General features: G+C 48.1%; 1 protein-coding gene across 1 annotated transcript in view; it reads left to right on the top strand.

Annotated features, from left to right (window-relative positions):
• LOC138492039 (poly(ADP-ribose) glycohydrolase-like) overlaps window positions 1-17,104 on the top strand; it is a 1,720,160-nt gene that overhangs the window by 1,463,079 nt on the left and 239,977 nt on the right. Inside the window, exon 15 of the mRNA XM_069618967.1 lies at window positions 10,312-10,437. Within this exon, the coding sequence (XP_069475068.1) occupies window positions 10,312-10,437 (126 nt within the window). The remainder of the gene's footprint in view (window positions 1-10,311; window positions 10,438-17,104) is intronic.

Raw genomic sequence — 17,104 nt, 5'->3', positions numbered from 1 at the left:
CGGGCAATTCTGCCTCGGATACGGCCTTGGTAAACAAAATATACCTGATCATTCAGGGATGGATGTCATCCCATGGCCTCTGCCTGAATGATGAGAAAACAGAGATCCTGCTCCTCGGTTCCACCGCCAATCTAAAAAAACTCAGCCCTGGCTATTCTGCTTTTAACATTGACAGTAATACAATTACAGTATCTAAAGAAGTAAAGACGCTAGGCTTTTACGTTGACTCCACTTTAACACTGAAGAAACAGGTAAACGTTCTAGCGTCCTCAACCGCTTACACATGCAAACTTATTAGAGCATGCAGAGCTTTCGTAACTCAAGCTAGCTGTATTATCCCCGCCAATGCCCTTATACTGTCCAGATTAGATTACTGCAATGCCCTTTACTTAGGAGCCAATAAATACATCACGGATAAAATTCAGATACTTCAGAATAATGCCTTGGGAACAGCCTTGAACCTTCCCACTAGAGAACATATATCTGACCTAAGAAAAGAACATCATTGGCTAAAAATCAGAGATAGAATTGCACTCAAAACAGCCTCACTTACTTTCAAGTGCCTTAGTAATGCAGCCCCACCGTACCTGATGGAAAGAATAGTCAGAAGAACATCAATTCGTCTTACTAGAACTGCCAACTCGTATTGCCTTCTAGTACCTAGATTTAGACTAATAAAATCAGATGGAAGTAGCTTCCAGTCAGCCCAGTACTGGAACGCACTCCCACTTGACCTCAGAAAATACCAATCCTACTACAACTTCAGACGAAACATCCTCACATGGCTACACTCGAACGACCGCCTTGCTTGACAATATACATTGTACCTGTGATCATTTGACTCCTGTTCCCTTTGAACCTACCCCTTATGTACTCTTTTTGTATATCCTCTAGTTAGACCTGTTGATTATGTATTGCCTTTATATTTGTACTTGTCCTCATTCTGTAACTAAGCTTGAAGTAACCTTGTATGCTGTGGCGCCCAGTTACCCAAGTGTCCGACGCGCTTGACAAATAAACAAACAAACAAACAAATGCAACAGCAAGCAGCCAAGAAAACCCAGAAGGGTACCAAACTAATAATCCAAGATGCATAACTTTATATGGACCACAACCCAATAAGCACATCATATAGTTTGACCCACATCATGACACAGAAACAGCATGGGATCCCTCAAGAGATGACAAAACTGTGCTGGAAAAGGGGGTAGTGGGCTTAGATGTTTTTTTTTAATTTGCTAACCTGGGTCCTTGGGGAAACGGGGAAAAAGACAACAGGCACCACTGAATGGTGCAGTGTCAGGTGCCCTACAGCCAATGAAAGGGTGAGGGAGAAACAGAACCACCAGCTCCACAATATAAAAAGGAGACGGGAGGAAAGGCACGTTGTGGATTGTCCAGTGATCTCAGAGGAGGTGGTTAAGGTGGTACAAGAGACCAGGCAGAGGACAGCTGGAACAGCGAAGTGTTGGAGAGTTTGCGGCAGAGCTTAGTACAGGGGAAGTATTTGTGAGAAAAAGAGAACCAGTTGGGTAAATGTTAATGTTTATTTGTAAAGCTCCTATACACAAGGCAATGTTTCAAGGCGCTCAAGGTGGGAGGGAACAGGGGAGAAAAAGTAATTTAGGGTCCTTGATATGAATGATAACCAGTTTGCCAAGCAGAGTAAGTGCATATAATATATTTAACAGTGTAGATAACAAATAGGTCTGACGGTTCTGATGTTTTTCCAAGCGCATAGAGGTGCCACCATGTGGGAGGGGAGGAAAGGATAGATGATCTTCAAGGCATGGTACGTACAGACGGTACAGGGGGAGGGGTACAGGGTGAGGGGTAGAGGACAAGTGCATGGGTGGCGGGGTCGATCAGGATGTGTCTGGTTGGTCAGAAACTGGGTAAGTGCTGAGTGATGCCAATTCTCGATGGGTAATTGACCGAGTGCAGTAGCATGAGGCAAGTGCAGGAGGACTGGCGAGGGTGCCGTGGACCAGTGAGACTGAGGTACTCCCGGGAGTCAGTCGGCATGCTGTGTGGAAAAGGAGGCAGATAGGAAATAGGGCATAGAGAGGGGTTAGCCGGGTAGAGGGAGAGAGAAGGAAGAAGTTTCCAGAACTTAAGGAGATCAGGCTAAAGACGGAGGGCGGCAGGGACGCTATTCCAGAGGGAGGCCCCTGCTGAGGATAAAGATCTCCCACCATATCTCTGCTTGGAGAACAGGCCCACTCGCAGAAGGTTGGAGGTAGATGAGCGGAGGGCTCGGGAGTGACAGTATTTAAGAAGGCATCAGTGAAGATTGGTGTGTCCCAGACCCCAGAAAGCCCTGTGGACAATGCAGAGAAACCTGCATCCTTGCAGCCACAGGGAGCCAGTGGAGGGATTTCAGCGCCGGAGAGATGCAGTCCCTGGGCTTGAGGCCAAGGATAAGTCTTGCGGTTCTGTTCTGGATGAGTTGCAGAGGGCGCGGTGCCAAGGTAGGGAGGTTGAGAAAGAGGCTGTTGCAGTAGTCAAGCCTTGAGAGAACCAGGGATCTGGAGACAGTGAGCCTCTGGGAGAAGGTGAGAAAGAAGAGTACCTCTGAGGAGGTGCAGCTGGTAGTTGGACTTTTTAGAGATGTCCGAGTGGAGAAGGAGAGAGTGGAGTCGAAGAAGAGGACACCAAGGTTTTTTGCTTCGCATGTGGGTGTGGGCACAGGGCCAGGGGAGGCCGGGCAGAGAGTGGAAAGGCGTTAGCAGGAGTCCCAATGCAAACGATCTCGGTCTTACTGGCATTCAGGCAGAGGTTGTTTGCAGCACACCATGACTGAATTGCGGACAGACCGTCTGATATGTATGAGGTAGAGGATGTGGCTGAGGGTAGCCTGAAGGATTGTTGCGTGTCATCTGCATAACACTGGAAATTAGAGATGAAACTGGCAATCTCACGCTCCACGGCAGCCATGTAGACATTGACGAACCAGAGGGAAAGGTTAGAGCCCTGGGGGACACCGCAGGTTGAAAGTGATAGTGGAGAGAAAGGGCCCAAGTACCACCTGGAAAGGGCGGTCGGACAGGAAAGAGGTTAACCATGCCAGAGCCTGACCAGTGATTCCTACGGTGTCACAGACGTGAGATCAGGATGTTGTGGTTTACTGTGTCAAAGGCAGAGGAGAGGTCAAGAAGAATGAGGACAGAGGGGTGTTGGTGTCAAGATTTGAGAGCAGGAATGGAGGGATCATCTGAGGGTTTATTAAGCATAGAGTGCAGAAGAGAGTGCTTAAGAGAAGTTGGGAAAACGTCCCCCTGGCGAGATAGAGATATTGCAGAGATCAGCCAAGGTTGGAGCGAGAGAGTCAATGTGGTCCTTAATGGTTTTGGAGGGGCAGGGCTCTACCTGTTTGGATGAGGCCTTCATAGACCGGACTTGTCTGGTGACCGACCTCATCAGGTGTGATAGGAATGAGAGAAGAGGAGGAGGAGGAGTGGTGGTGGGTGGAGTCAGGGACGGCGCCAGGGTTATAGGTGTGTGATGTGGTGTGGCGGTGAGCGAGGAAAGGATATCTTTTTTCCGGCGAAGTGAAAGGCCAGGGCCGAGCAGAGGTCCTAGGTGGGTGTGACAGTAGGTAGTACTATCTCCTCATTTAGATGGAACGCACAGACTACCTTAGGTAAGTACGCAGGAGCGTTCTGAGGACCACCCTGTCCCTGTGAAAGATAGTGTATGGCTTGGAAGCCACCAGAGCTTGGATTTCGCTGACACAAGACCCACCAAGAGGGCTGTCCTAATGGTTACTAGCCTGATGTCCGCGGACGTCTCAAGAAGACCTTCTTCGGTGTTCCGGCCCCTGGACTGGTGGGAACAAACAGTCCTGACCTCTGCTCCAAGATCCAGCCACTGCAAGCGCTCAGAATAGTCTCGGAACCACCCTGGGGGCTGGCCACACATCCTCCTGGACCACTTAGCTGCAGCTGTTGCTGTCCCAAGTTGAACCTTGGGACTCTGCAGATCCACGCCTTATGGAACAAGGAGCATTTCTCTTAGGGTTCTGCTCTCCACCATGAAGCATGGTCTAAAGTGGTCATAGCTGTTTGCCTCCTCTGAGGTCGTTGCTGGAGTGGTGGCCCCGAGGTGGTGGTCCCCAAGTGACCAGCTGTTCAGAATCCATTACCAGGTCCATCAGTGCACAGAACTGTGAACTAGCAAGACCCAAGAATCTGACTCCTGAAATGACCTCTGCACCCACAACCCCTGGGCTTCGTCCTATTGAACTGAGGCACGTATCCAAAAGGTGCAGTGATTTCTATACCTCCTATGGTGGGCCTGATGTGAATCACAGTGCAGGGGTGGGGTTTGCCCCCTCCCCATAGGTTCCTAGCCCCTACCTCTCCCTTGCTTATCCTTGAATGGTGGTGTTCCAGTCATGTATCTTCCCCTTGCTTTCCCCTAAGGTGGTTGGATTGGGAAAGGGTCTTTTACTTTTTTCTGGTTTTTGTTGAACTTCGAAACACAACTACTTGTTAGTTTCAAGCTAACACCTGTGCAACTTCCGAACAGTCTCCTAGCCTCCTAAACATACTTGTATTGGGACCTGTGACCCCAAGGGCACTAGGCTTCTTGCTTTCTAGCTGGGCAGGGCTTTTTAAGATTAGAAGACTTAATTCTAAGGTTTTGTACGGTGTTGCTTACTTTCTTAACCTATTAGTTCTCAAAGGCTTGATTACTTACCTGGTCTTATTTCTTTATTGTTGCTTTACTGCACTTGCAGAACATTGAAAAGTATTTCTAACTATATTTAAAAGTGAAACTGAAGTGTTGGTACGCTTAGCACCCAAAGGTGAATGTATATATTAAGAATGGATGTTTTAATGTTACTTAGCTGTGGTGTTTAATTGATAAGCGTCTACGACCTAAATAAATAGCTGTATTTGTATACATTCTGCCTAACTTGAAATATTAAGAATGCTGTGTGTGTGCTTAACTGAACCCTTCACCACTCTCACTCCCTCCAATGACTTAGCCTTGCTGTTCGGTCAAACTACTCGGATAGCTGCGGCTAGACATTAGTGCGTGTCCCTGTTAATCAGAACAGGGTGGCCTCTCGGAATCTGTCTAAAGGGCTGGTTCTGAAAATTCATCTCATAAGGAACATGAAGCAAAAATGTGCTGATGAGATTCATCGTGCCAGCAAAGCTGGTTACCTGGTGGCCTTCAACCCACTCAAACAGGTTCTTGAGAGAGTCATTCCCAATGGTGACCCAAGTGAAATTCTCTTTCTTTTTGTGGTCTCTAAAGCTCTTTAGTTATTGGGCAGGAGTCTTCCCAAACCTCTAGAGTAGATCCTGTTTTAATTTCTTAAACACATTTGTCTCGGCTTTTAGCAATTCCATAATTGCACGGTACCCACTTAGAGAAAGCCTGCAGAGCAACCAAGCATTGTTCGCAGGCTCAACAACTTCTTCTCTTTCTCTACTTTCAGCCTCCATCTTAGCCGACGTACACTGGAAATTCAACTCTTTGATTCTAAGCTTCTCTTTTTCATGATTGAACAAAGTGTCAATATTAACAATGTTAATAATAGAAACAGTTGCATTAGAGGAACCTTCAACAGAAGAATCACTTTAACTATTGTCACTGTTAGTACCATTTGCAGGCCCAACACCATTGGGTCCTGCACCAGCATCAATGCCACTCTTTCTAGACGTCTTGTGTTCTGTAATTCTGTCCACGAATGCCTTTTTTTTGCGCCATAAGTAGCCCAACCTTTTTCAGAACACATTTCCATTAACAAATCAACTTTGTGCACAGAACATTTCAGCAGTGTATGTTTCCATAATTGTAGCAGTTATAGCTCTTTACAGGCCTATTTGCAGTCTCCATTTACAGAGCTGTAAATGGAGGTCTAGTCGGGATTCATGTGAGTGTTCTGAAGCAAGTACCAACTTTTTAAAGTTAGGAGTTCTGAGAAACAAGCACTAGAAGACTACTCCAGTGAGCCTTCACTGAGTACCAATCATCTTATCCTCATCGCTGAGCACCAAGTGTTGAGATGGGTTTTAAGAATGAGCCCATTGGATATATTCTGAAAGACCACCCTGTTTTGGTGAACAGACACAGACACTAATGTCTACTGTGGGAAAGGCATGGTGCTCAGAGGTAGACACAAGGATACAAGTTTTGAAAACTTTTATTTATCAAAATGGGGTCCGAAGAATGCCTAACTTGCCCTATTTCTGAATGGGAGTAGTCTCAACCATTAAAATAAACAAGAAAGAATAGTCCAAAAATCTGTCTGTCAAAAGCAAAGAATCTGTGTCAAACCTATGCTTGCCCTCACGTTCTAACTTAACAATGTGTAGGGTATTAGATAAAATATAGGTGTCTCAAAAGAATATCGGGATGGTCATGGAGTTTCTTCTCAAATCCCTTCCCCAAGCGCAAGTCACTCGGAATCTCCAAAAGTTCAGTTCGTTCAAAACCGTTCACCAAAGGCAGTTTGATAGTTTTCGGCACAGTTCATGTACCTCTCTCAGGCTACCCTCGCCTGATTTAATGCTCTCTAGTATAACACAGTTCTGCTTTAACAATGTTCTCTTTCACATGCTTCCCTTGCCTGATTCAATGCTTTCTAGCATAACACAGTTCTACTTTAGCAATGTTCCTGGTTGTATCTTTCCGGCTTTCCTCACCGGAGCTTACTTTCAACTTTTTAGTATTTTACATTACAATATTTCATCATCTTGATACACAGGGTTCCCTTCCCAATCTTCCTGCTTTCCTCATGCGGTATATGTCGAAGACTTTCGAAAATGGCACAGCTTTACTTATTCCCATGCCTGACCACTTCGACACTGTTGCATTCTGGTTATCGCATTCCTTATACTCTGTCTTAACTCAAGTGTGCCTTCGAGCGCCACAACAAATTCTACTTACTTGTCTCTGTCTCAAACAAGCTCCTTAGAACCCAACAAGTTCCACTTTCTTGTCAATTCATTTAATCATTCAGTTGTGTTTCATCCGATCCCCATTGGGATCTTGTTCCACTCAATATTCTCTTCCATAGCCTTTCCTGTTGGCTTTCACTTCCATTAACTTTATTCTACTCACGTTTCACGACCGCAATACTTTGTTTAACTTTCGCATTTCACAGAGACTTTCGACAATGCAGTATTCCAAAGGACCTCTCTGTTTCTTTGTTTCATCACAGTTAAAAACAATCAAAGTTTCTTTCAACACGTCTCGCTTCTTACGCGTAACCGTGCCTTCAACTTGGTAATCATTTGCGTCGTTACAACCCGGGCTCTCTCATCACTTTGAACTCACCGGCTGTACTTTAACAATGTGTCCTTCACGATTCTTTTATCTGAGATCAGGGTCTCTCCCCTCTTGCCCCTCAGACCTTACTGGGCGGCTTTGTTGTCCCAGGGAAACAAGCAATCTCTTGGCAGAACGTTTGGAGAGATTAGCCAGCTTCTCGGGTTCCTTTGACAAACCCTTTCGACTTCTTAGTGACACGGCTCCCTCGCCACGCTTTGTCCTGCTCAACCTGCAGCCTTGTAGCTTCTCGGCATCCTGTTCTCTCAAGCCTGGTTCCCAATAGCCTCTGCTCAGCTGCTCGCCATCTCACCTGTTCTCCTTCTCGAACTCGCTTTTGCCTTCCTGCCTTTCCGTGCCCCCTTTGGGAATCTGGGTTCTACCTTTTATACTTAGTTCGGTTCTCAATTGGATTCAGGTGTTTGTGATTGTAGCTAAGTGCCTGACTTCACCTGTCCTCATTAGAGGGACGTTCATAGAAAGAGAAAAGTCCTTTTGAGTGTAGGTGTTCCATCGTAATGTTTAGACGGGAGAAGCATTGAGTGTTCTGGAGAAGCCAGGGGTCTGGCTGACAGTAGGCTGAGGGGATGTCGGGTAGGGGGATATTTGAAAGGGGGATACCATGTCTCACCCTCAGGTAATCCCTCCTCAATCGCCAGGGACCCTCTACCCAGGTGATCCTCCCTCGCTAGTCCACCCCCAGGGTCAGGATCCAAAAGCGATGGCCCTCCACTAGCCACCTGTTTGGAAGATCTCCCGAGAGTGGGAAGGGAAAACCCCTTAGGTTTTTCACACTACCCAAGCTCTATCTGGGTAGTGTGGCTGAACAGCAAGGCTTAGTTAGACTTAGGTGGTGTGAGTGTTGAAGGGTTTAGTTAAGCATACATAGAGCGCTCGTAATAATACAAGGTATGCAGAATATATACAAAATTAAGTTATTTATTTAGGCCTTAGACAAGCTCTTAGCAATCAAAGACTACAGGTAAGTAACACTAAAATAGTTCCTACTAATATATACACATTAACTATGGTGTGCTCTGCTAAGAGCACTAGCACTTCACCTTTAGAATACAGTTTTGAGATTCAGAATACTGTAGAATAGTAAAGCAAGTGCATAAAAAGAACCAGGCAAGTAACCATCAGTTGGAGAACTAATATGTTGGAGAAAAAAAAGAAGTTAGAAACCCCATAGAAAGTCTTACAAATTAAGGTACTACACCTTAAATACTACTTTCCTAGCTAGAAAAGTGGGGGCTTAGTGCCCTAAAGTCAAAGGACACAATGCAGTTCTCTTCAGAAGGGTAGGAGTCTTTTTAAGAGTGTGAACATGAGTTGGCAAAGCCAAATGGCTGTTTGTGTCTCAAAGTTAGCTCATTATTGAAGAAAAGTTCTTAGCAGACCCTCTCCCAGTTCAGCCATCTTAGGGAAAGCCAAAGGGAAGATCTTTGACCATAACTCCACCATTACCAGCCAATCAAGAGAGAGGTAGTGTACGGACATTATGCCTGTTAAACCCTTGTTCTCCAATTCACTCCAGACGTTCCTGAAATCGCTGAGCCCCCTTTACTCGTGCCTTGGTTATGTTGAGGGTAGTCCAGGGGTCTCGGTATAGAGGCCACTTTTGGCATCAGGTTTTTGAGTCCTGCTAGTTTGCGTGTATGTGTTCCGATAGATCAGTTATGGACAATGGACAGCTGGATACCTTTACTGGACTAAATAAAGGACCACCGCGCCCCAGCAATGACCTCAGAAGACCCCCACATGATGCAGTCGGTGATTAGTGGTGGCCACTCTGAGGAAATAGCATAAGTCGACCCTCCTGGTGGAAACGATGGAGGCTCTGACTATGCGAGCTGCAACTGCAGAGGGATGCTTCTTGTTTTGTAAGTCGAGGTTGTGCAGAGTCCCATGGCCAAACTCAGGACGGCAACTGATGCTGCAAGCATGATTCCAGGATACTTACAAAGGCTTTGAAGGACAGGATCCTCAAGTCATGGTCGAGACTGGTTGTTGCCACTGGTAAAGGGGTCAAAGCACTAATGAAGGCCTTCAGAAAATCAGCAAAGGAGCATGGCTTCCCCGGGACGGTTTTAATAATTGCTACTGGCTGGCTTCCAAAAACGAGTTCCGGGTCTTCAGCAGTATGCACCTCTTTGTAGCTTTCTTGGCTGCATTGACGATCTAAAGAATAACTGCAGGAGTCCCCAAAGAATAACTCCAGGAGTCCCCCTCTTATCCAGGATAAGAGCTGAAGTCACCCCACCCCCACCATTGCTAAGGATCTGCACCATTCTAACTGGCAGGAGCTGTCCAATCTTGGACAGCCTCCAGCCAACACATGTACCCTGCAAAACACACTTTGGAATGGATGTAGACTGGGACCAGACAGTCCCAGCCCCCACATTCATCCTCACACACAGACCGCCCCTTTGCCTGGGAAACCAGAAGCTTCCCTTGCAAAGGGCTTTCCATATATGGTAGTTCTGCCTCTTCAAGAGCAGGAAGAAGGCCAAACAACAAGATGGCCAAAGTACAGGCACAAATCTTGCGGCACTGCCATTTTAGAGTATATGGTACTACAAACAAAATTTGTAGAAAAGTATCCGCTGCCACCAGCCCATTTTGGAAGCATCAAGTTATTCACCCCAAAGTTACAATTAACAAAGCTACAGGGTCACAGTCTCCCTACCGCACTTCACTGTAAAGTGATGTGTGCAGGAAAAATAAAAAGATAATTTTACAATGGAGCTCTCCTGGTCCGATAGCCATAGGGACTGATCAGTGCTCCCAAACAGATTAGCGCTGCAGGGCCACTGAAGTAAAGAGACTTCACTGGCCTTCAAATGTCAGAACAGGTCCAAAACAGTAGCAAAGAGTTGACAGACCTGGTAATGTCTACAGAGAGAAAGCAGCAAGAAAGAAAATCTTTCCGAACACACATAAGTCTGGAAAGATTCAAATGTCATGTTCTGTCAATCTGGAAAGATTCAAGTTTCATGTTTTGTTGATCTCTTCCATACACAGGAATCCTGCAACTCATGGCAGCTGCTGAAGCGGGGCGAGATGTAGCATACTTCACTTTTGGCAACACTGAGTTTATGAAAGAGCTGTATGAAATGCACAGATTCCTACAGAATGGTTATACTGTTGGTAAGTATGTGTGTGTAAGTGTAATCAAGGTCCCTTCAACTACATGACACTCCTGATTTGTCTAACATTTCATGTGCAACTGTTAGGGACATTTTTTCACAGCTCCCTGGTGTTGATGTGAAACCATCTAGCCTGAGGTGAAACAAGGTTACAACCAAAAGCAAAGACCAGGCCCCTCTATAGTGGTAGCTGTGGCAGAGCTGTTCAGCTCACCTCAAGAGAGGCTGGTAGTGCAATGCAGTTAGTCCACAAAGAATACACAACACTGGTATACTGAAAAATATGCACTTTCATTAAAATCACACATGGAATCTCTAATAATTCAAGTAAGTCTGTAGGTTAAACATAACACACACTATCAAACCAGTGTATTTATAAAAACATTAATGGTCAATAAAGACCAAACCACTGCTAAACCACATGTTTTCACACTACCTGGTGGTAGACACAATATAAGGCTACAGTGTGGTATGGAAAGGGACACCAAGACACAGTAGAACAATACATTTAAATAGTCATGCTCACAACCCAAAATGCCACACAGAAATAACAGTCCGAATAATTTCTATACTTTTAGCATATAGTAGCATAAAGCGCCAAGAGGGAGAACAAGGGGTTAAATACAGCCAAGGCGAGTGGGTCAGTAAAAGTTAGGAGTAGGTCTGGCTTGTAGTACCAGACCCGTAAGGTATTCTTAGACTTATAGAAAATGGAAACAGTAATAACCAACAGTTATGCAATGTAACTTAAAGCATTTCAGTAACAGGAGTGTAATACCTAGACTTAAAAAATATTGATAAAATCAGGAGCACATGCTAAAATTCCAGTCTTTTGCAGGAAACTCCAGGGACCATTGGTTATTGAAGGGGTGGGGGGGGGGGGGTTGATGGGCAGACACAATTTCCAGCCGGTTCCACCAACCAAGGAGAATGGGGGGGGGGGTGCATGTTCTCCTTCCTGTGGGGAGCCCTGTTTCTGTACTGCTGCAAATCACCAACACACTGAAACAGTGCCGATGCAGAATGATGCTCATCGCCCCAACATGGCCACGGCAGATTTGATAACCGGACCTTTTCAGTCTGCCGGCGTCATCCCCGGTCAAGCTGCCCGTAGTTCCAGATTTGCCCACCAGAGAAGGAGGCGCTATCCTGCATCACGACCCAGGGTCGCTGAACCTGAAGGCTTGGCTCCTGCAGCCCTAGAATTTGGTGGATACGAGTTGTCTGCGGACTGCAGACAGATCCTCGCCAAGGCCAGGGCGTCGTTGACTTTGAAGTGCTACGGTCACAAGTGGAAGCGCTTTGCTACAAGGTGCCAGTCGCAGAAATTACCCCATTAGCGGTCACGGCCCTCAGGTTCTCCCAAACCTGCTCTACTTGGCCAAGACCTGTCTGGCACACGCTTCTATCAAGGTTCATCTGGCGGCTATCTCCCGCTACACCAGGTCTCCAGGAAGATTGTCACACTGATCTCATCAACCTGTCAAGGAGTTCATCAAAGGTCTTTTTCGATCTTTCTCGCTGGTGAAGGCGCCTGCCCCGGCATGGGAATTCAACGTGGTGCTGACAAGGCTCATGGTTCCTCGTTTGAGCCTATGCATCAGGCCCTTCTCAAGTTTCTCTTGTGGATAACCGCTTTCTGTGTGGCCATCACCTCTGCCAGGAGGGTAGGTGAGATCCAGGCCCTATCCTGCAAACAGCCATACTTGACTTTCTACGAATCGAAGGTGGTGCTGTGGACGCACCCCTCTTTTATGCCGAAGGTTCTGTCGGAATTCCATCTCAACAAGCCTTTGGTGTTACCTGTTTTTTCCCGAAGCCTTTGTCACCGGCTGAAAGGGCCTTGCACTCGCTAGGTGCTGCTCGTGCCCTGAAGGTCTACGTGACACGCACAAAGGACTTTCAGAAGACTTCTCAGCTGTTGGTGAACTTTGGTTCTCTGAACCATGAGAAGGCCTTGTCCAAGGCTACCATCTCAAGGTGGCTCTCCGGCTGCATCATGCACTGTCATCGGTTGGCAAACCGACCGCTGCCCGGCCATCCAAGAGCCTACTCCACCAGAGCGTTTGCTGCAACTACAGTGTTCCTGTCTGGTGTGTCCCTGCTGGGCATCTGCAGGGTGGCTACGTGGAGGTCCACGCACACCTTCACGAGATTCTGCTGCATCGACCGGGATTCCAGAGGAGCCGACATCGAGAGTCGGCCAAGCAGTGCTACGCAACCTGTTCGCTTGAGGTGAGTCTGTTCAAGAGGTAAGACTTGATTGCTTCTGTTGAGCCTTGCACCTCCCGTGGTTGTGTAATGTTGTACTGCTATGTATTCGTTATTCATGAGCATGTGAATCCATGTCAGATCCCATGCTGAAGAAGGAACCAGTTACTTACCTGTAACTATTGTTCTGATGCTTGCGGATGTGCAAAGACTCACATGCTGTGCATGTAGTCTGACAACCAGTGAAAATTGCTGAGTATTACATCTTTCTTTCGAAGACATGGGTGTGACTGTAACACTATCCCTAAAGTGACGTATAGTGTACCCAAAATCCCTCACGCATCGAGGTCCCTCAGATTGTTTTTTTCCGCCAACCTGGTTGGTCGCATATGCAGAGCATGTAAGAGTTTTATATTGCTAAGTTCATTTCCACGACCTAAGGTCATCTAGTCACTTTGACAACCTTAGACGACTGCTTCGTGGATTTCCTGCCGCTGATGACATCTACAGCTGCTCGACAACTGTCGACTGCATGGCCTCGACCCTTACAGTAGGGAGAATGGGGCCCTGGGTTTTATTCCTCCCTGAGAATGTTTTTCCTTCACCCCTCTTTCTCTTCTTGGTCTAGCTGCCGCTAACCTCTGCTATGGAGAGGACTCCTTTTAAATTCTGAACTTTGTGTAATGGCAAATTTCCCTGGAAAGACACCCATCGCTGATACAATCGATGTCTTCCTCATGACCACGACAAGTGCTCATGCAAGGCCTGTAAGCTCTTTCGACTGAAGACTTTGAAAGACAGGCGGACTAAACGGTGGGCGGCCTGCGTTATGCAGGCAGAAAACCTTTCCCCCGCCGGCGCCGTTGCTTCGGACGATGAGAAATCTGTCAGCAGCCTGCATGCTCCCCGATGCCATTCTCTAGCCCCGACAGCCAGACGACCGGCACTGTAATAGGGAGATCACACCCCGGCGACAAGGGCACCGACAGACCACGTGTTCACAAGCACACAACCCTTAAGGCCTTTTCGACTGAGTCATCGAAGAAGCGCTGAACAGGCACAGGACCGCCAAAGATTTCGGCGGCACCTGCTGAACCTCGCAGTTCGACGCCCTCCACGCAACCACATTCGCGGCATGCGACTGGGCATCCTTTTGGAACGGGCGTTCCCACTAAAAAATTCTTTCATCGACCTGCCATCCGAGGGTGCACAAACGCTGAAGGACCCGGTGGACTCACCAACCACGACTGAGCCTTCAGGTGCGTCGAGACCCTCTATACAGCCGCCGAAGCTTTGCGAAAGCCTTTCGGAAATCATTTCAGCGGCCAAGGAGTACAAGGGCACCTCCTCCCATCGAGAGGACTATTCTGAAGCCCCTAAGCCTCACTCCAAGGCCTTATTGGGAAAGTCTCCCCCTTCTGGGCAGCCCTTCCCTCCTCCTGACCATTCAGCTTCCACACCATGGACTAGGGAGAGGTTTGAGCAATAGATGGACAAAATGTCCCAGTTCATTGACTTTTCAGACCGATATATTATACCCAAGAGACCTAGGGAAGTGGACTCTTGCCCGATCCCCTCCTAATTGCAGAAACTCCCCAACTCTGCACAGGAATACCAAGAAGATATCTTGTAGGTCCCAGATGACCCAACCCAGGAGAATTCTTATGAAGAGCTTGACCCCTTTGATCAAGACCCAGACTGATATCAGGCAGAAGACCAGGGTCCTTGGCTTACACTGACACATACCACCGACCCCGACACCATCTGTCTGTATCCCCCTTCTACTCCTCCATAAAAAGAGTTGTTACCTGTTGACGACCAGATGTTGTTCAACTATATTTTAAAAAGAGCAGCTGATCATTTTAAAATGGTAATGGACGAAGCAGCTCCAGACTTAGACTTTGTGAAGAATATCCTCAAGGAGAAGGCTCCAACTAGCCAAGCCATTCCTTTACTGAATTCTATAAAGAAGCGCCTGGCCCCTTCTTTACTGTCCCCGTCTCTCACACGGGCAGTTAACCAACCGGGTTGAAAATGATTTCGCCCACCGACCCCCCTCTACATCGGGGGTCGTGCCACACCAGACTCCATGGTCGTTAAAACGACTCGGAAGAGGGCGGTGGTACCTCTGTCCTCAGCATTATCCGATCTGGACAAAGACTGCAAGAAGGTTTACACCCTGGGTAAACGGGTCACTGCCTCTGCGGCCTACTCCACAAGGATCGCTAATAACACAATGCTCCTGGCAAGTTACAGTGAGGCCTAGTGCAGGATGGTCTTCAGGATTTTCCAGTGCCCACCCAATCACGCCTGTTGGCGGTCATGACTGAAGAACACACTGGACTCGTCTGAAACCGCTGGACGCACCCTCGCTCAGGGTGCCCTTCTTAAAAAACTCTGGGTTCAGACCCGAAACTCAGGCCTTTCTAATTAACAAGCAAGTGGAGGGTTCCAACCTTTTTGGCAAAGCGGTTGACAGCGCCCTAGAGATGGCAAAGAAACAACACGAGACTCTAAAGTCACTTAGCCAGATCACAGCTAAACCCTTTGACCAGCGTGGAGGCTCTAACGCACGCCGGAACTTTCATGGCCAATCCTTCTCCCGCTCGCCCCAGGGGCAATACGGCTCAGGAAATAACTCCTGGTCCTCCGGTCAAGGCTCCTCAGGGAATTTCCAATACCAGCAAAGAGGTTCTCATAGGGGCAAGGGTAAAGGCAGAAACTCTACTCTCAGAGGCTCCCCAGCCTCCACCTCAAAGTCACTCGCTGATTCAGGTCCCCTCCCACTCTTCCCCAGTTGGAGGTCGCCTGTCTTCATTCATTCACGCCTGGGAGGGGATCACTTCAGATCAGTGGGTACTAAAGACTGTTGCCCACGGGTATTGTATCAAATTTCTCTGACCACCTTGCTACCACCCACCGAGAGCAGATGCCTGTCGCCAGAACACCTGCGCATCCTGCTGGAAGAAGTTCAGGTCCTGCTGGAAAGGGGTGCCATCAAAGTCGTCCCCCTTCTCCAAGTAAACAAAGGTATGTATTCAGTGTACTTCCTTATACCCAAAAAGGATCTCACCAAGCACCCTGTTTTAGACCTGCGCTCTGCGAACAAGTATGTCAAACCTCAAAAGTTCAGGATGACAACACTTGCTGCAGCAGGGGGATTACATGGCCACGTTGGACATGAAAGATGTATTCTTTCATATTATAATGTTGCCAGTGCACAGAAAGTACCTCGGGTTCATGATAGAGGACACCCACTGTCAGTTCAAGGTTCTCCCCTTCGGCATTGCCTCAGTCCCAAGGGTATTCACAAAGGTACTGGCGGTAGTAGCGGCTCACCTGCGCAGGCAGTCCATCCCAGTCTATCTTTACCTCGACGACTGGCTCATAACGGGGGATTCATACGGAACGGAACAGGCCAGACAAATACCCAGAAGACGGTAGATATCCTCTTCAACCTAGGATACTCTTGCGTCCCGTCCCCTTTCCTCCATACGGTATGGGCGTCCCTTCTAAGGGACGGGAGACGGAACCTTTTTCACCAGAAAAAAACCTTCTTCCCCTTTAAATTTAGAGTCGCGCGGGCGTGCAGTCCAGGGAGCATGCGCTGCCCTGACTCCGCCCTCCGCGCGACACACCTCAGTCCCCTTTTCCGCATCGACGTGAACGGGACGAATTCACCAGCGCTCCTGGGTTTGGCTTCGGCCATGTAATTCCATGTGCAGAGACTTCTTCTTTGTCTTTTTTGTCTTATCTATCATTCAGGTACTCGGTCCTCAGGCATCACGCTCCTCCCCGGCGCATGTCGACTTCTACAGGGTTCAGCAGGTGTATATCCTGCAACAGGCTCTTCCCAACTTCAGACCCCCACACCCTCTGCCTATTTTGCCTTGGCACAGACCACGGTTGGCAATAATGTTCGGCATGTGACTCGCTGTCCTCGAAGGCGCTGGAGAACAGACTAGCCAGGTCGAGGGAGCTCTTCCAGAGGTTACCTCCATAGGATCTCAAGAACTTCGTGAAGCATTGAACCAGGCCCAAGGTAGGGCCAATGTTTTCCAGCGCACCCCGCAAGGAAGACTCCTTCCCAGGGACTCTCCCGCGCGGGAGGGACCGGCCCAGGTCCTTCTACCGGCATGCGTCCCGAGGCTACTACAACTACCGGCCTTCGGGTCGAGGGGTCCCCGGATCCTCCCGGGCGCAGTGTCGAGGGACTGGAAGGTTCCTGTACCGGATCTACACCTGAGGGGCTATGCCCTTTTACCGGCACAATGGCTGAGGCCTATGGCCTAATACCCGCAATATGTCTGAGGGGCTACGCCCTAATACCGGCAATACATCCGAGGGGGTGCCTAAACGCAGCTCTACCGACCCCTGGGTCGAGGAACCTACACCTACCAGACCAAGGCCCGATGAGCAGGGTAGGCCTCGTGATCCACACGCAAGAGTCTTGGACG

The sequence above is a fragment of the Ambystoma mexicanum genome, chromosome 10, assembly GCF_040938575.1.
Source record: "Ambystoma mexicanum isolate Mex_15411 chromosome 10, UKY_AmexF1_1, whole genome shotgun sequence".
NCBI classification, from domain to species: domain Eukaryota; kingdom Metazoa; phylum Chordata; class Amphibia; order Caudata; family Ambystomatidae; genus Ambystoma; species Ambystoma mexicanum.
The sequence above is the reverse complement of the archived record's forward strand: the minus strand, read 5'-3'. Positions and strand labels throughout refer to the sequence as shown.